General features: G+C 38.0%; 1 protein-coding gene across 3 annotated transcripts in view; it reads right to left on the reverse strand.

Moving 5' to 3' along the window:
- Positions 1-20,398, reverse strand: part of PLCB1 (phospholipase C beta 1) — a 497,164-nt gene that overhangs the window by 325,732 nt on the left and 151,034 nt on the right. For all 3 annotated transcript variants that reach the window (XM_081321970.1, XM_081321971.1, XM_081321972.1), the window contains exon 3: positions 18,391-18,465. In XM_081321970.1, coding sequence (XP_081178096.1) covers positions 18,391-18,465 — 75 coding nt within the window. The remainder of the gene's footprint in view (positions 1-18,390; positions 18,466-20,398) is intronic.

Consider the following 20,398-nt stretch of genomic DNA (forward strand, 5'->3'; position numbering starts at 1 on the left):
TGACGGTTGCTGTGTCCCAGAGTCATGTGATCCTCTTTTGCAACCTTCTGACAAGCAAAGTCAATGGGGAAGCCAGATTCACTTAACATCCATGTTACTAATTTAATAACCACTATGGCAAGAAAGGTTGTAAAATGGGACAAAACTCACTTAACAAATGTCTCACTTAGCAACACAAAATTTTGGGCTCAGTTGTGATTGTAAGCCGAAGACTACCTGTAATGAACTTTTTTTATGCTCCATGCAGGTGAACAATATGTTGGCCAATAGGTAGTATTTCTATAAATTTAATGCTTTGTGCTGACTGTTTATCGGTACGATATGCTCAACAGAATATTTTATATGACAAGATGTAATTATTCAAGCAGAAATTTAGATCAGGCTGGGGAAATGGACTATTTTTTTGCCAGCATTCAACATTTATTCTTGGCTGTAGAAAGTCACTTTAATATAATTGATTTCATTGCTTCCAGGTCTATGAGGACAGCCAAAAGCAAAAAAAAAATAAAATTAAATAAAATTAAAAAGTGCTTTGAATTTATCAAAAGGTAAAAATAGAAATGATGACAAGTGAAAGTAGCGAAAGCTAACTCTCAATGTAAGGCAAAGCTGAATATTCTTTATGAACGGCAGCAAGCCTGTTTTTTTTTAATGCTGATGTTTTCAATAGATAATAACGGCAAGTGAACATCACCATTCTAAGTTTAAAATACTGCATTATGCATATTCAAAATTCTATAAAACTAAGCAATGAAAAAAGCTAATATCCTCACTACTAAATTTTTGTTCCCATATAGCAAAAATAAATAAATGCACATTTTAGGATTTTAGCCATCAATAGGCAAAGGCACACAATAGTATATGCTAATAGAAAATTGTACCATAGGTTCCTGGCTACAAATGCCAGCTCATCATTGGTATTTAAGGAAGGATGCTAAAGGGAGAAAATGCAGTCTCTATCTCTGCTGTAGCTATGCTTCGATTTCTTTCCTAGGGATTGCAGACAACGGTGATACATACTTCAGCTATCTGAATGAAATTTTATCTATCCACCTATCTATATTTGAACCTGGCTTCTAAATACAAGAAAAATAAATGAAGCAAGCACTAAGCAGATGCCCTGGTGCTGCTTCATCGGCCATATCTGCATTTCTACTGGGTGTTTTTAATGACAATATTTTACAAAAAAGAAAAGAAAAAAGAAACATAGCAAGAGGTATCTTCCTAATGCAAACAGCGATTGCGCTCCCCCTATATAGAGCAAGGATGAGACAGAGCCAAGGTATTAGCACGTTTTTGCTGCCCTTTCAAATTTATGCTATTTTAAAATGGTATATTTTAGCTACTTTTCTTTCCTTTTAACTATTTTTCAGTTAAAATAAACAGACTAGGCTTTAGAAGATTAAATTTTTACTAGACCTATTAGACACTTTTGAAATGTAACCATAACTTTTTCCAGTGAGATGAAACTGTTATCTCATTATTTGAGCAGCTGTCAGCTATAAAATATGATCTGGAATCACTGAAAAAAGATTTTGAGGCTTTTGTTCAAAAATACGAAGCCAGATCCACTAATCCATTAAGGCTTATGTAGAAGCTCCAGTTAAGCCACACATTCCAGATAAGCGCTCCGATAAAGGGTAAGTGATTAAAGTAAAACAACCTGACAAAACTGTGCGACAATCCAGTTATTATATTAATAAATCCTTAGTTTTTGACAAGGCAAATAGTGGTGGCTTCATACATACTAAAGCCTAATATAAGAGAATCTGTGTTGCACAGGATTGAATTGTGGAGTTCTTGGTGCTTTCTGAACTTGGTTGTCTGCTTGCAGATGTTTCATTACCCAACTAGGTAACATCCAAACAGACAGCCAACCCTGTTTCCTTGTAGCACTGAAGATGTTACCTAGCCAGGTTACAAAAAGTCTGCAAGCAAACAATCAAGCTCAAAGAGCACCAAGGACTCCATATTAAAGTCTATTTGGATACAAAACAGGAAATTACCTGGAAGTCTTGTCTCGTGTCAGAAATGCAAAAACTAGAAAGGGGAAAACGTTAATTTAAATTTGAAAAGATTAAAAACTTTAATAAAAACATAAATTTATATAGTTCTAGCCCAATGCCGGGCCACATTTATGGCAGTGATATTTCCGACCAGCAAGTCATTCTGTGTGCAACGTCGGCCCATGGGACACTGTAAAAGATAGATAGTTTAAATAGTGCCACATTCACAGTAAATATTCTTGTCCTCTGGGAGAAACCATCATTTTTCCATGTGATCTTTAGTTCTAACCAAACCACTGTTCAAACAAACGGTTGCTCTCTGTAGCTCCTGAACACTCTTAATATTAGACACTGGGATTTTAGGAGAGTGATTGTAACTTTCCTAGGACAAGCTCTTCACTGTCGAGGACTTCCGGTGGCGGCGGAGCGCCGGAGACAGCCTTTTCGGGCTGCCCGCGGCTCAGCTGTGTAGATTTCACCCGAAACAGCGCCGATCAGCTGTTCGGGTGAATTTGAAGCCCCCTCCTCGGGAGAAGAGGAGGGGGTGAGGCCCCAGGTAGGGGTCGAGTTCTCCGGGGCCGCCTGAGTTTAAAGCTTGGGCGGCTGAAGGATCGAACTCCCCCGTAGCCTGGGTTGCTCCCAGCTGGTCAGCGTCTCTGCTCCGGATTTCTTGGAGCAGAGCCAGGCGTTTACGACCACCCCTGCCAGAAGGAAAGACCTTGGAATAAAAGGAGCAGGCAGAGCGGTACAAGAGGAAAAGGTGAAGAGGATCTTTATTTTTACTCTCGAGCTTAATGGACTTTTTAAACTTAAAGTGAAAGTGCGTCACAAGTGAAAGTAAAAGATGGCGGCTAAACCTCCCTCAAAAACCCTTCGGAGTGCTGGAACTTCTCCGGTGCAACAGACATCGTTGCAAGCCTTGCTTCCTCCTGCTGCATTGACATCGAAGGATTTACAAGATGCCCTTGAAAAACATGCCCAGGTAATTTTAGTAACATTGGGTGATAAATTGGCAAAAATGGAGGAGAGAATAGAAGAGAGGATGGAAGAGAAATTTAGTGCGATGAGGGTAGATATTTTGTCTACAGTGGAAAGTGTGGCTGAATGTGTGCAAGGTTTGGAAGAAAAAGTGGAAGATTTGACTCAAAAAAATACTGTACTAGAAGTAAAGGTATTGGAGAATGAAGACTTAAGAGACAAAATGGACAGAGAGTTAAGCCTTGTTCAGTTTCACCAGATGCAGTATGCTGTTAGAATCAGAGGCTTAAAAGAAAATATTAAAGAAGATTTAAAGCAGCTGATTTCTGAAGCCCTGGAAGCAGTATTGGGTCAGCCAGCATCTGAAATAAAGGGATGTATGGATAAAGTTTTTCGTGTTAACTCATGGATTGCCAGACAGAGGAAGTTACCTAGAGATGTGGTGGTTTACTTTACAAAGAGAGAAATCAGAGATGAAGTTATTCAAGCTGCCTACGATACTAAAGTAGTGGTTGCTGACCAAGAAGTTTTGGTCTTAAAGGAAATTCCTCCAAAGATTTTAAGGAGAAGAAAGGACTTTGCATTTATTGTGCAGGAACTTAAGCAACGTGATATAAGGTTCAGATGGGAGATTCCAGTTGGGCTGGTGGCGATGTATGAAGGTAAAAGATACCGCCTGGTTACTGTGGCGCAGGCGCGTGATTTCTACAATAATGTTTTAAAAGCAACCCCACTATCACTTTTGGAAGCGGCAAAGGGATTCGGTGAAGAAAAACCTCATGAGGCTGAAGATGGTCAGACAGAGGAGGATGGTGCTGGAAGGGATCAAATTACAACTTTGCTGGCTGATGCTGGAGAGTTAAGGGTGACGCGTGCTGCTTTAAAAAGAGCAAAACAAATAAAAGAACAAGACCAGCAGAAGTTTATGGAACTTTCAAAGCGTACTTATAGCGAGGCAGTGGGAGGAGCGCGGCCTAAAGAAGATAGGGCCATTGGAGAGGTGCTCCAGAAGCTTCGGGGCGATAAGAATGGCGACTAAATTCTTAACTTGGAATGTTAATGGACTAAATTCGCCTCAGAAGAGGAAGAAAGTTTTTCAATATTTAAAACAATTTAAGACTGATGTTATATGTTTGCAAGAAACGCATATTAGGGCTATGGACCAAAAGTTTTTACTGAATTCAAGATTGGGTACGCAATTTGTTGCCTCTGCAATGAATAAGAAAAACGGAGTGGTTGTTTATGTTAAAAGTGCTATAACAGCGGACTTAATTGAAGCAGATAGGCATGGAAGATACGTAATGATAGATTTGTTGTTAGAAGGTAAAAAACGCTTTTAGTTGGACTGTATGCTCCTAATCAACAACAACAGGCTGACTTTTTTAGCTCACTTCATACAAAGCTTACTCAGTTGGATTACAAATCGTTTATTTTTATGGGGGATTGGAATGGCGTTTTGGACGTACAGATGGATAAGGCTGGTTTTTTTAAGCGTATTCCGTGCCATGCCAGACTGCCTAAGTCTTTTTTTGAAATGAAGGATGATTTGGAATTGCGAGACATTTGGCGTGACACACACCTGCATGAAAAGGATTATACTTTTTTTTCTGATAGACATCAATCTTTTTCTAGGATTGACTTTATTTTGCTGACTAATGATTTTTTTTCTAGGATTAAGAAGGTAAAGATCTGTGCAAGAGCTATTTCTGACCATAGTCCAGTATGGTTAGAGATCAATAAGGACAATAGAGATAGGCGCTCATGGCGCGTAAATGAGAATTTGCTTAGAAATCAGAAAAATGTGGAAGAATGTAAACAACGGATGAAGGATTTTTTTGAAATTAATATGAATAAGGATACGTCTATGGATATGGTTTGGGATGCTAGCAAGGCATATATGAGAGGGGTGCTGATATATATGAATAATAAATACAGACGTACTTTGGAAGCTAGAAGGAAAGAATTGGAGAATGAAATTAAGGAAAAAGAGAAGGCCTTGACTTTGAATCCATTGGATGTGAAGACTAAGGAGGCTATCAAGCTATTAAGAGGACAATTTGATAAATTAATGGCTGATCAAGTGGCAACCAACTTGAGGTTTGCCAGGCATAATACTTTTTGCAATGCTAATAAGCCAGGTAGGTGGCTAGCTTATAGACTAAGGAAGAAGCAGAGGGCTTCTAACATAGACAAAATTGAACATAAGGGGAAGGTAGTGTTTCAACAGGATCTTATTAAGGAAGCCTTTGTGGATTTTTATTCTAAATTATATGCTAAGGAGAAGATTAATGAAAAAGATATTGATGAGTATTTGGAGAATGCTAGCATCCCGGTTCTTACGCAAGTACAAAAAGAGGATATTAATCAATTGATTACAGAAGAAGAAATATTTACAGCAATTAAGGAGTTGAAGGTCGACAAAGCGCCAGGTACAGATGGTTTGACTGCGGCCTACTACAAAAATTTACAATTAGAGATGGTTAAACCGTTAAAGGAATTGTTCCAGACAATCCAGAGAGGGGGAAAGGTGCCTCCATCTTGGAGAACTGCTTTTATCTCTCTGATACCGAAGGAAGACCAAGATGCTACTCAAGTAAAAAACTATAGACCGATATCACTATTAAATACAGACTACAAGATATTTGCTAAGGTGCTGGCTAATAGATTGATGAGGGTTCTGCAACGGGTGATTCATGGGGATCAAACTGGGTTTATTAGTGGTAGGCAAATGAAAAACAACGTGAGGCATATAGTTGATGTGTTGGAATTTTTGGAAAGGAACAATCAGATCCCTGCGGCGCTAATTTTTTTAGATGCTGAAAAAGCTTTTGATCAATTGAATTGGCAATTTTTGATGAAAGTTTTAGATAAAATGAATTTTGGGGATAAATTTTTGCAACCAATTAGGGCATTATATCAAAACCAAACAGCTCGAATAATAGTTAACAATAGTTTGTCAGAAGTATGTAGTATTGAGAAGGGTACAAGGCAAGGGTGCCCGCTATCGCCTTTGCTATTTGTGTTAACATTGGAGATATTATTGGTAAAAATACGAAATTCGGAAAGAATTAAGGGTATACGGATTAGAGATCAGGATTATAGATTGAGAGCGTTTGCAGATGATCTGGTTGTTACAGTGACCCAGCCGGAGAGCTCTGTTGTGGACCTGATGGAGATAATAATGCAATATGGGAAGGTTTCTGGATTTAAAGTTAATGTACAAAAAACTAAAATTCTGGCCAAAAACATGACAGTATCGCAAAAGGACCTTCTAGAAGGGTTAACTGGATTTGAGATTGTCAAAAGGGTCAAATATTTGGGGGTGCTTTTGTCGCCCTCTAATACAAAATTATATAAAAATAATTATGAAAAATTATGGGGAAAAATCCAAAAAGAAATGGAGAGTTGGGAAAAATTGCAATTGTCTTTACTGGGAAGAATTGCAGCAGTGAAAATGAATGTCCTGCCTAAATTTTTGTTTTTATTTCAAATGATACCGATTCTTAAGAAAGATTCTAACTTGGAGGAATGGCAGAGAGGTATCAATAAATTTGTTTGGGCAGGGAAAAGACCACGAGTCAAACTTAAGATCATGCAGGATACTCGTGAAAGAGGTGGTCTTAAAATGCCTAATCTTAAATTATATTATGAAGCTGCTGCGTTAGTAGGTATAAGTGATTGGATTAATTTGACACAAGAGAGATTATTAAATCTTGAGGGCCACGACTTGTTGTTTGGTTGGCATGCATATTTGTTGTATGATAAGAAGGTAGATAATGTGTTTAGAGTGCATATTTTAAGACAGGCATTGCTGAGAGTTTGGAAGAAGTATAGACATAAGCTAGACTGCAAGATACCATTGTGGGCAATTCCAAAACACGCAATAGAAAATATACATGCTGGTTTCAAACATGATGTGACTACGTACAAGGAGATTCTAAACTTGGAAAGAAATGTCTGGTGTTTGAAACCATATAGTCTCTTGCGAGATGAGAAGATTGTTCAGAATTGGTTTCAATATACCCAGCTACGGGCCAGGTGGAAAGAAGATCAGAAAAATGGTTTTACAATGACTGATGAAAATCTGATAAAGCAAATCAGAAATCAGGGTCCAGCACATATTAAACGGATATATCTTGCATTGATAGAGATTGACTCAGAAACAGAACTTGTTAAGGATTGTATGATAAAATGGGCCCAAAATATTCAAGAAGTTATTACAATGGACACGTGGGAAAAGATTTGGGTGAGGAATGTAAAATTTACACAAGCTCAAAATCTAAGAGAGAACTTTTATAAAATGTTTTATAGATGGCATTTAGATCCTAAAAAGCTTGCAAGTATGTATCCGAATTATCAACCAAAATGTTGGAGGTGTGGTGATGAAGATGCAACTTATTTTCATGTATGGTGGACTTGTAAAAAGGTTAAGGCCTTTTGGATAAAAATTTGGTGGAATATGCAGAAGATTTTCAAGCAAAGGATAAAGTTTTGTCCGCAACTCTTCTTGTTGGGAATAATTACAGATGCTACGGTTGTGGACACTAAGTTGATGTTGAATTTAATCACGGCAGCAAGACTTTTAATAGGTCAGTACTGGAAGAAAGAGGAACTGCCGACTATAGAAGAATGGACTTTAAAGGTTTCCGACCTGGCAGAGATGGCAAAGATCTCGGCTTACTTGAAAGATCACTCGCAAGAACGTTATATTATGGAATGGAGAAAATGGGTTGAGTACATCCAGAACAAATATAGGGTTAAGAAGTTTCATGTAGCATTTGAATAAGTCTTCCTTCGCTTTTTCTTTCTTTATTTCCTTTTTTTCCTTTCTTTTTTCTTTTCTATATATATTTAATATCATTAAGATTTGTATTATCCTGTATAAGCTAGAGAGTGTTGGATTTCAGAGTTTATGGTTGTTAGTATATGGTTGTTTATGATTGTTTTTTTTTATACCTTGTATTTAGCTCTGGGAAGTCGGGGGGGGGAGGGGGGGAGGGGTAGGGAGGGGTAGGGAGGGAGGGAGAGGGGAGGGGGAGGGGGGATTGTTAAAGATAAACTGTATGTTAAAACTTTTTAATAAAAAAAAAAGCTCTTCACTGTCAATACACACAGAGAGATGTATATGCTGTTGAATGGCTTTCAAGTGCTCCAAACCAAAAATGGATTTTATTGTCTGTTAATCAGGCTAGTATCTCTTTCCCTGATGCTATTCAAGAGGGGGCCATATTTAGCACTGCTTCAAAGTCTTTTGCCTAGTAAAGGCTAATTCGTTATTCTTTAGTCATCTCTGTCTCACTTAGACTCTTATTTATTCTAAAATTTCATCAGATGTCAGCAAGTCTTCCTTTCCCCCAACACCCGGCCTTGGAAAAGCAAGGTGATGGGAATCAGCCACTCTCACTCAATGAAGATGTGTCAGATTCAGTTGAAACTTATCAGTGCCTTTGGTTTCCTGCCCAGGAATGAACAAGATAATAGAATACCTAAGCTGGAAAACCTTAAGAAAAACGTACTGATTGCATTTATCTAAAACAATCCCAAATTATCTAGTGTAAGACAAGGCTGCAAATTAGATCCACTGCTTGTTAATCTATATTTAAATTCAATAATCCAAGGACTTGCTGTTTCAGCCCATCACCCGCCTACCTCAGCTGATTGTGTGATGGGCCAGTATTACTGTATGCTGACAATGTAGTTTATTTATTTATTTTATTTTATGTGCCTCCCATCTTGTCTAAAGACGACGGTTACTATGTCTACTTCACAGGTGGAAATGAGAAAAGCACAACAATAAGAAAACCAAAGTTTCAGGGTTTGTCAGATGCTATCATAAAATTCCCAAATGGCAAATAAATGAGAGGTGCACACCGAGGACGTGCAGGTTTATAAATATCTTGGAATGCAGTTCCATGCCTTTCTGTCCTGCAATGTTCTTTTCTTTTTTTTTCTTTTTTTTTTGCTGGGCAAATGTCACACAGACTACCTCTATAGCTACTCTAAGATTTAACCGCTCAAAAGGATCCCGTTATATCCCTGCAGCTTGCAAGGTTTTCCAAACTAAGGTAACCCTCCAGTTTCTTTATGGCTATCTCATTATTAAATTTATTCTTAATTTTTAAAGATCCTATTATATTATTGTTTTTCTGATGTGTATGTCTGTATCTCTGTGTGTGCATATGTACGTATGTAATATTTTTACTATCAGATATTTTATTGTATTGCATTTGGCATTAAGGCTTTAATAAACTGATTGACTAATTCATTGAGCAAGACTTGACAAAGTTACAATCTCTGCCAGGTGCTGTTACATGAAAGAAAACATACCTTGAAGGTTGTCTGGTCCTATGTAGTCTGGTACCAAGATTTAATAGATGATATGGACTACAGGATCAGTCAAGGGTTTGGAATAAAGAATTCAAGAAGATATTTTTGAAAAAGATGATGCTAGACCTGTTTTATAAACCTGTTTTATACCTGTTTGTTTGAACAAAAATATCACTAATGATATGGTCAAAAGCACCCAAGAGGCTAAGATTTGCACAGTTGACAAAGGGTGGGGTGGAGGCTAACAGTGACACTTATTTAGAAAATATGTGTGGCAGTGCATCCTGAATACATAACTCTACACAACAAACAACCAATCTGTAAAAACCAAAGTTAAAATAATCAAAGTTAAAATCATCCAAACACAGAAAAATAATGACTCACTATATAACAAAACTTATAAAAACTATCTATTGGGCTTCCCTAACATTAGGTTTTCTTAATACTAGGGAGTTTCCCCAGACATTAGGTCCTAATTCCTAGGGGGGGAAGGCAATTATTAATAAATACAGAGAGTAAGAAAGGTGCCCTTCATGGAGATGGTGTGATCCATTACCAAAGTTAGAATTACCCAAGCAACAAGGGGGTGGGGGGAAACCAGCATACGTACAAAACAAGATACGTGACAGAACATATACACCTTCCTAATTCATGAGTATTTGGGTGGAGGGAATATTGTAAAGCAAAGATAAACTTGGAAGATTCTGTTACTACAGCTAATATTAATAAAAGTAGTTTTAGCTTTCTTGTGAAGCTGATTTCTTCGCCTGGTCTACATAGTTGGGTGACATCACCTTTGCCGAAAGCTAAGAGAGCCAGAATGCTCCAACCTGGAGCATGTACTGTACATTGCCTGACCAGATGGAATTGGCAGAAATCATTGGCAACAGTCCATCCCACAACTAACCTGGCTCAATACCTTGCAGGGCTTTAAAGATGATAATGATAAAGATGAATGGCACCCAGAAGCCAACTGAACACCAATGCAGCTCATGAGCAGAGTATCGTAGAAGCAAACTATTGAGTGCCCAAAATTATGTGTCCTACTACATTCTGAACCAGTTGAAGATTCTGAGTGTTCTTTAAAGGCAGCCTCATGTAGAATGCACTCCAATAATCTAACTGAGAAGAAGGCATTAGTGACAATGGACAGAGGTTCCTTATCCAGGAACAGGTGCAACTGAAACAAGAGAAGAGGGTTGGGCCCAAGCCCAAAGATGAGACAGTGAGATCCCATCAAATCTTTTACTTGCTTATACCTAATGGACAGAATCTTGCCAAACTAAAGCTGTAACTTTCTATGCTATTAGCTATATTAGCCGTGGTGGTGCAGTGGTTAGAATGCTGTACTGCAGGCTACTTCTGCTGACTTTAGGAGCTAAAAACACCCAGCCACAGGTGTCACCACTTCCAAGATTGTTCACCAACTCTGCCTGAGGACCTGAAAGATGAAGAATCACTAGATCCGGGGGGGGTGGGGGGTGGGGGGTGGGGCACAGACCAGTCTTGCTACAGTTAAGTTGTAACCTGATCACCCCTATTCAGGCCTTCACAGCCTCCTCCTTAATGGAATACCATCGATTGAAAATTGGGTAAGCTTAGTGGCTGTGGAATGATAAGGAACTAGTGGTTGGGGAATAGGGAATATGAAAAACAGTATGAGAGGGATTGACCCAGAAATGGAATAGGCCAGACATGTCAAACTCGCGATGTCATGCAACGTATCAGAACTTTTCCCCCATTGTTGTCAATAGGATGGACGCGGTTTCCTCTTGATGTGTCTGGCCTGTGGGCCGGCAGTTTGACACCCCCCTGGAACAGGCAGTTTATGAGAAAGAGATATTGATAAATTACAACTTTTAATACCCTCATTACTAGTCGCTACACTGCTGGGAAATGCAGTACACAATATCTGAAGGGACACCAGATATTGGATAGTTTGGATAATAAACCTGAAATAAGGGATGTCTCACTGATTAAGCAAAACCATGAATACAACTACTCTTAATTGTGAGGTTTTGTTGTTGCTTTTAGACTACTTAAATTTATTTTGTTGTTCTGTCCTCTTTTTTTATCTCCGTCGATGTAAGATACATCAAGGAAGAAGGGGGCAAACACTTTTTTAAAAAAATACAAGCTCCTAAATAAGTTTAAAATGAATATTAGGGGATTCTTTTTAAACTGACCAGTCACTTGGACAATGTATGCAGATAAGAAGTTGTCAATGGTCTTCTCTTTGATATGCTTTGGATTGATGGATCTGGCATCTGGCTCCCCAAACTAAATTCTGAACCTACCCCATAACAATAACTCCTTTTTTTTACTTTGCCCTTTTCAAAATGTTTACTGAAAATAAGTGTTTTTGAATATCAGAAGCTGCTTTTGGAATATGCTTTAGAAATCCATGTAGGGTGACGTTATTAGCCCATCCTGTTGAAAAATGTATGACCACTGAGCAGAAATAATAAAAATGCACCACACATTTAAAAATGAATGTTCACCACAGTTGACACTATTTCATCTTGTTAGTAAAATCCTCAGAACTATATAAAGATTCTAGTTTCCATAGAAACTGTTGGATGAATTTCAGGATGTTAAGCATATATGTTAATCTCTATTTTCATTTTCCAATTTCATTTAAAATGTCATTTCTAGTTTAGCAATGTAAAAAAAAATGATCATGATCTACAGCTTTTCACTGCATCAATATGCCTGTATTTCCCAGCCACCCTCCCTACCCACCCACACCACTAATAGTGATGCTCTGGCTAATCCTCAAACAAATGTAGGTGTCAGAATATTTCACTGGCTGAGAATTAAAATCCCATGATTTACCACAGCCCTACAGTGGTCAGGTTGGTATACTTAGGGAAGAGAAGAGGATAATGATAGAACTTCTGTTTAACAATATTAACAGCCCTGCTATGTGCATTATTGTTGTTGTTCTTTTAAAAAATGCCTTCTTGTTATTCTGCTTTTTTAAAAAAGAATGTGTAGCCCAGAGGTCATCATAACTGAATTGTACTGTATCACAGTGATACTTCTAGAGATTAAAAACTTTACAAAACTTGCCAGATGGCTTATCATGAATACAGCTGATCATATTGGAGCAAGCTTTGCATTGGTTAATTTTTTTTTTGCAGTCAACCAGAGCAATGGGAGTTTAAAATAACATCACAAGCTATTATTTTCTAGATTTAATTTATGTCTCATCCTTCTCAGCTTTCCTCTAGCAATGCAAGAGGCAGCAATCTGATTCTATTTTGAAAGAAACTGAGATTTCCGCTTGTCATCCTACAAATGCATGAGCTGAATCTTTCAGAGAAGGAAATGATGTGATATTTACAGTAATCTGACACTTGACTAACAGATGCTCTTATAGGACTATTTGAAACTGATTTACAACTGCACCCACGAACATTTTAATGAAAGGGTTAAGTAGGTGAACAACAGATGTTCATAATATGACCTTTCTGTCATTCTCTGTACATGCAAACATATTCATAAGACCAACTATGCTCAATAATACAAAACCAAATCTCTACCACATTTTATCTGTTGAAAGATTTGATGTTTGGTTTGGAAGAGAAGCAAAATCAATAGGGAATGCCTATTACAACAATTTAAAAATATATGTTTTTATGGATCAATTAAGTTCTTTTCCAATCAGCCTTTCAACACCATCCTACCTTACATGTATTTTATTAACCAAAATAATTAATAATAAGGTACAGTGAAATAGTAGTAGATCATATTGCCTTTGAACTACAAAAGTATTCCTTTTAGAATATTCTTGCATGAAAAGTACATAGCTGGAAAGTTCCACTACCCAAAATGTAAAGATATACTTGTGTGTTGATATGCACATGTTGCTTTAAAGCTTAAAAATAGAAATCTGATACAACAGGAGTTATAGAAAAAGGGCAGAGATGAAAACAGGATGAAGAAGTGAAATAATGATTGCATTCATGGCATTCTACATCCTAGTTGTTGGAATACAATCAACAGTATGATGGTTTGAAGAGAGTTTCTTGAATAGAGATTATACCTAGCACATAATAGCATACACATGCTTGGGGTAAAAATTAGATTTACTTACTCTTCTGGAATACGTATGCCACATTGTGCCAAAAAGTAACTGGAAGTGTTTTAACTGTAAACATGGGTGACACATATGACACAGGTACATTAAGAACATTAAGAACCTTCTTAATATTATTAGGTTGGAAATCACTTTTTTAAATATATTTCTTTTCCCTGTCCTTTACCATATTTTTATTTTCTTCCTCTTTTGTTTCTATTTTCCACATTTTGTTTTCTTCTCTTTTGCATCTTTCACTCTTTCTTCCATTCTTCTTTCTTTTAGTTTGTATTAGATTTTATATTATATCAGCCCAGTGGTGGGATTCAAATATTGAACAGCTGGTTCTCTGTATGGATGCTGCTTCCCGAAGTCCATTCTGGGCCTGGGCAACAAAAAATTAGCTATCGGTTCTACTGAAGTGGTGTGAACTGGCTGAATCCCACCACTGTATCTACCCATATCTATCTATCTATCTATCTATCTATCTATCTATCTATCTATCTATCTATCTATCTATCTATCTATCCATCCATCCATCCATCCATCCATCCATCCATCCATCTATCTATCTATCTATCTATCTATCTATCTATCTATCTATCTATCTATCTATCTATCCAGACACAGACAAACAGACAGAAAGAGACCTGTGTAAATCCCAACTTTCCTAAATATATCATAATAACAACAGCAACCTTGAACCATAAACCATAAAACACAGCAGCAACCTTAAAACCATAAAACTAGCAATATAGAGTATGAGAGATCTAATCCATGTCACAGTCACCAAAACCAATATCTATATATGGGATAAATCATGCCATTCTAATTTCCCTGATGAAATAGCCATGTTTTAAAAGATTTCCTAAAAACCAGGAGGGAGCGGGCCTTTTGAATTCCCTTCCACGGAATCCTATTCCATGGAAGATGGGCAGTAATTGAGGAGGCTGAAATCTGAAGTTCCTGAAGATATCAGTCTCTGAGTGAAAGGATACAAAGAGAATCCATACTACTAGGCCTTATTGTGTACAGGCAGCTGTTAAAGGAAGGTCCTGTAGGTCCTTTTGAACCATGCAAAGCAATAAAGGTGCTAAATCAACACCCTGAACAACACTTAGAAGCCAGTTGACAACCAGTTCCTCTCCTGAAATAGTGATATTAGAGCCCCATAGAGAGTGCATTGCAGAAATTGAGTTGTGAGGTATTTAAAATTGTCCCCCAGCCCCCTCTCAGATTCTTTTCATGACAACTCACCCTTCCCTTCCCTTCCACAGAAGAACAAAATCTCAAAACAAAGCATTGGGCTGCAACTAATTTTTTTAGTACAAAAATCTAAGAATATCTCTTCGATATATGAGAAGGCCAGATAAATTCTTATAAATATATATAAATCTTGCCAGATGTTGTTTTCCTTCACAGCACGGCAGCTTCTCAACTTTGGCTTTTGTTGCTGTTGTTCTTATTGTTGTTAATCAAAAGTGTTTGTGTGTGTGTGGTGTGTGTGTGTGTGTGTGTGTGTGTGTGTGTGTGTGTGAGAGAGAGAGAGAGAGAGAGAGAGAGAGAGAGAGAGAGAGAGAGAGAGAGAGAGAGAGAGAGAGAGAGAGAGAGAGAGAGAGAGAGAGAGAGAGAGAGAGAGAGAAATGGAAGGAACAGGGAGCCTAACAAATTTTACAGGTGTTCACAGGACACATTAAGTCTCATGGCATTTTGTTGCTTATCTTCAGAAAGACATTACTTATCTAAATTGTATCAGGGACTGAAGACTAGTATGTTGGAATTCCAAAGAAGAAGAAGAAAATAATCATCGAGATACTCATAGAAGCAATTCCAGGCACAAGTAACAGCAAGTAAGAACAGATACCTTGCTGTTAAGGTATCTGCTTTGATTTCTGAGTAGACAGGCTGCTTTGATTTCTCTACAAAACTTCTGGCTATCAACAACCGACTAATATAATACCGGTAAAGCCCAATATCTTCACAAATATAAAAGCTGTTCTTCAAGCAGCACATTGTAGTTAAAACTGCTTGCCACTGAATGGCAGAAAACAACTTGAATATGTTTATGGAGCTTAATACAAGCAGCTGTCTAGGTACTCCTCAACCTATGACAGAACTGAGACCACAATTTCCCTCGCTAAGCAATGTGGTCATAAAGTACAAGCACATTATTTAGCAACAGTAATCCCTGCAATCCCCGTTGTGGCTGATAACTGAATCCAATGGTTGTTAGGGGAGGCATCTTCCTGCAAGAAGTTGCAAACCCTATGCTCACAGCCAAGTAAATGGCTGCTGCTGGCTGGGCCATGGAACAAAAGGAGGGAACGGGAAGGTCAGGACAGTGCATCAGGGTTTGCAAGAAGCTCTGTAATGCTTATGTGGGAATGATCTTGAGGGAAGAGGGGAAGAGATGCCACAAAGAAGAAGGAGTCAAGCTATTCTCCAAAGCACCTGAAGCCAGGACAAAAAGCAACGGATGGAAACTAGTCAAGGAGAGAAGCAACCTAGAACTAATGGAGAAACTTCCTGACAGTTAGAACAATTAACCAGTCGAACAACCTGTCTCCAGAGGCAGTCAATGCTCCAACACTGGAAGTTTTAAAGAAGATACTGAACAGCCATTTGTCTGAAATGGTATAGGGTTTCCTGCCAGAGCAGGGGGTTGGACTAGATGACTTCCAAGGTCCCTTCCAACTTTGTTATTATTATTGTTATCATTATCCATATGACTACTGGGTTGCTGGGACGGCTAGAACTCTTGAGGACCAATTGTAGCTACCATCCATTCAGCACTTGGAATGGTAGCTGACTAAATGGTCATAGATCAAGGACTACCTGTATTTGGGATGCAAAATTATATATTCGGGATGCAAAAATACATACCCTTCACTGTTTTAAAAATAATGATATGCCAAAAAACACCTTTTCCTTTTCACTTTTAGATTCTATAAATCTTCTCATGCTATTCATCTTAAAAATCAATAATCAGGAAGAACTACTTTGATATTTACATGCAAGCACCATAAACTGCCGCTCTGGATTTTCAATTATACTTCTAACCTTTTGAAAAGCTTTTGCCACTGAAGTGGGCCCTCAGAAGAAGAGCAAAATATCTCAGAAATAAGTATTAGCCAAATATCGTATTCAGGTGCATGACCAGCATCGCACAAAGCTGCCATTTTTAATTAAGAAAGGCCAAGGATGAGGCTTGTTTATGTATTTGAGATTTGGGGTTTCCACAAATGCTGTTAAGAGTATCTTTTGTTTGGAAAGAACACAGGCAGATGTTAATGACCAGGTAAAATACCGCACAGCTCTCACCAAGACATTCAATTTAATATGCAGTAAATGCAACAAACGTTTGACTTTAAATGAAATGATACACCAGACCAATTTTGCTGGACTTTTGGCAGTATATAGTACCATTAAGAAAATGCAGTAGTCAATAATAACAAAACAGTAGGCCATATACAAGTATAATAGAAATAAAAGCATACACTGATGGCTTCAGACGCATTCTTAAAAAGCCCTTGAAGACTCAGCACTTTACATCTTTCTGGCAAACCTGAAGAGTGGGAGCCATTCTTGCCTCATATGATAAACTGCTGGGGATCCTGCCTTCCATCGCATTGGGGATGCGATGGGAGGTCTCCCCCCACCGCCCAGCATTTCACGGTAGGTTCAAAAGAAGCACCCTAAGGGTCTGGATCAAGTGGGCAGGTTTGATTAGGAAAACATGGCCAGGTCCCAAGTCATTAAAGGTAGTGACCAACCCTTTGGCTTGTACTCAGAAACATACTGATACCCAATATAGCTCTTCAGTTCTGAGGCTGATCAATAAATATGCAGGCATGCTTGTTCAAGGATAGCCCCATGAAGATCAGATTACAGTATTCTAAGCGAGAGGTGAGGGACTGTCCTCAATGCATCCTGATGCTATTAAAAATCAGTTTAGTAAGTGTGCCTAAAAATGATCACTGTTTGACGTTATCTATAGTGATCCCCTTATAAAGGGACCTGAGTACACTTCCAGCTTCTCATGAGTGCAGTTATTCAAACTAATTGGGCTCTATTTAACTGGATCATATTATAGGCATTTCCACCAAGATTTTCAAATCATTGGACTTAATATGCTTTTCAATAAAGCACCATAGGTCTCATTAATGTATTAAAAACCTCACAGTTAACCTTATTCTAAGTAGTAGTGAAAACATATTCTGAGATCTTGTATGGTCACATGCAGGGCTGGCAATAATATGCCGTACGTTCCTGCAAATGAAAACAAGGGAATACTTCTATTAAGATATATTCAACTGAAGTCTCCAAGATGTGATTAATCAATGTGTCTAATTTTTAAAACTATGTGCCTTTCACTGCAATATTCACGAAAGCAAAAAGAAACTGTGAAAAAATCATGTAATCAGAGTAAGTCTACATATCACCTGCCAGGCACACTATATCTGGAAACAGTAGACTACCATGGGGCAAATTAGATTATGGAAGCCTTTCATTTACAAAAAATAATAATAATCCTCCATACAAGGAAAATTAACACAGGACTAGCAGTGTGATATAAAGATTAGAGGGATTCTTGAGTAATTTATTCACAAGGAAGGAGCTAACCAGTATCTTCCAGGGGGAATGTTTGTGTGAAGAAGTAGTCATTCATTCCTCAGATAAACACTTTCAGATTAACACAAATGTCATTTCTAACTTGTAAAATATCTGGACAAAGGAATTTGTATTAAATCAAGAATATCTGCAGTTATCGAGTCAGGCTTATCACATAGCTATCCTAACAAGTTTCCCTCAAAGGCATTCTTTAAAAATTGTGCAAAAAAATTGTACAATATTCCTACAATAAAGCATGTCATGGTTCTTTAATGGAAACACAATAAGTATCAGCACACTTAAGGCATCTTTTTTTTAGTATGTTCTTCATGTTGTGTGCTAAATGATCACTGCCACATTTGTAACGTATGAAGAAATGTTTCCTACCTTAGGGGCTCTGGCAGGTTTCCCACATCGGGCATCTTTCACAAAGCTGACATCCAACAGTTCAAACTCTTGCACCTGATAGAAAGGGGGGAAAAGCCTCATGATTTATTTTGTACTATACAAATGGTACAATTACATCAATTCCACTGCATTTCTTTATATTAAATTACTGAAAGCCAGCTTGCATTCAGGTTCTTAATATGTCTAAGTAACGTCTAAGCTCAAAGCAAAGCCAGATGGACTACCTGTAATTACAAATAATTATGACTATCCATCAGGCAGTTCAGAGATGGGAGTTTGTAATCCAGTTCCTGTGGAAGTCACAAAATGGAGGAAAGTCTGCTCTAAAAAAAACCCCATCAAGCCCTCATCCTTACAGAAGTGCTGTTCTCTAGGGCCATGTTCTCCAGAACATGCTGAAGTCCTACTGAAAATGTCAATTGCCTGTATAATCAATTAATTTAAAAAGGACTTTCAAACATGGCATACTAATTTGATTTAGAAATGCAACACTAGACTAATTGCTGGGTATCTTATGCATCTGCCTGGATTTCTTATTAGCTCAGCAAGATCACAGCAATTTAACGAGTTCTAGTATTCTTTAAATATTGAATATTGTCAATGCCAATCACACTGAGGATCTTTTTTATGCTAATATAGATACTTAGTAAGGCTTATACTTTATATCCAAAAGTTTATGCTCTATATCCAAAACAGATATCTGGGAGAAATAAAACTACTGTGTTTCCCCCAAAATAAGACCGTGTCTTACATTAATTTTTGCTCCAAAAGATGCACTAGGGCATATTTTCTGGTTAGGTCTTATTTTGGGGAAAATATGGTACTAAGTGCGTCCTTCTGCCTGATGATCTTAACTGAGGCTTATTTTTGGAAGTGGGGCTTACATTACGAGCATCCTGAAAAATCATGCTAAGGCTTATTTTCTGGTTGGGTCTTATTTTCGGGGAAACACAGACAGCAATGACCTGGATGATTGAGGATCACCATAAATATTTGGTTGTCAACTGTTTTCCAGGCTTAAATTTAAAGCATTTACCTTTAAATCTGGTAAATAGTTTATGTCATGGCCTCCTCAGAGGCCAATTCGGAGGAAGAGTTGGAACTGGGACTGGCTGACAGGGAAGCCAGGCCAGGGGCTGAGGATGATGCCCTTCAGGCATCAGGGGAGGATCAGCTTCTGATCAGTGTTGATAGGTAGTTAATCTCCTCTGATGAGGAACAGCTGTCTACTCCACTGATCCAAGGGCAGGGAGAGTGGAGTGTAGGCAAGTCCTGAGAAGGACTGTAAGGCTACTCAGGAGGAGATCGCCCCACCCCTCCTCACAAGGAACCCCTGGAGGGGAGTAAGTCTTTGCCAGGAACAATTGTTGGTTTTAGATTACACTCCCCCAGCTACAAGGCCCTACGCATGCTACATATAACCAATGCATGAAATGCTGCAAGCCAGTTCCTTCTTGGTCAACTGGAATGAATGAACAGCTTCTGCCTTCAGATAGCCTGTGTGCATTGTTGGGTTCTATTAGCGAATAAAGTAATCCACAACATGCAGGCAAACATTGGCCAAGATTGCCCAAATGTGTCATGTCCTTCTACGTGGTATGTTCTTCAACAATAAGGGTGCTGAACACCAGAAACTAGCATGTCAACACTAGGCTAACCTTTACCCTGAGAAATTAGATTCTTATATATAAAACATAAAAATATAGATCCAGATGTTAATGGAAAATACGTAAAATATGAACTTGCTCAGTAGAGGGTGATATCCCAAATGATGAGAAGATTGTTAAGAAGACAACCACTGTTTCCTTTCGCTTTTTTTTTGTTCAACATTCTTGGCACAACTCATGAGGAACAAATAATGGGGTAAGAAGTTTTTTTTAAGTAAGCCATAAAAAGATCACGAGTTTTTAAAAACTCATATTGATCTGCAATATCTTCATTTCTAGTTTATCCTCAAGGCATCTGCAAAAGCAAAGATGATCTAAAA

This window comes from Vipera berus, assembly GCF_964194415.1.
Source record: "Vipera berus genome assembly, chromosome: 1".
NCBI lineage: Eukaryota > Metazoa > Chordata > Lepidosauria > Squamata > Viperidae > Vipera > Vipera berus.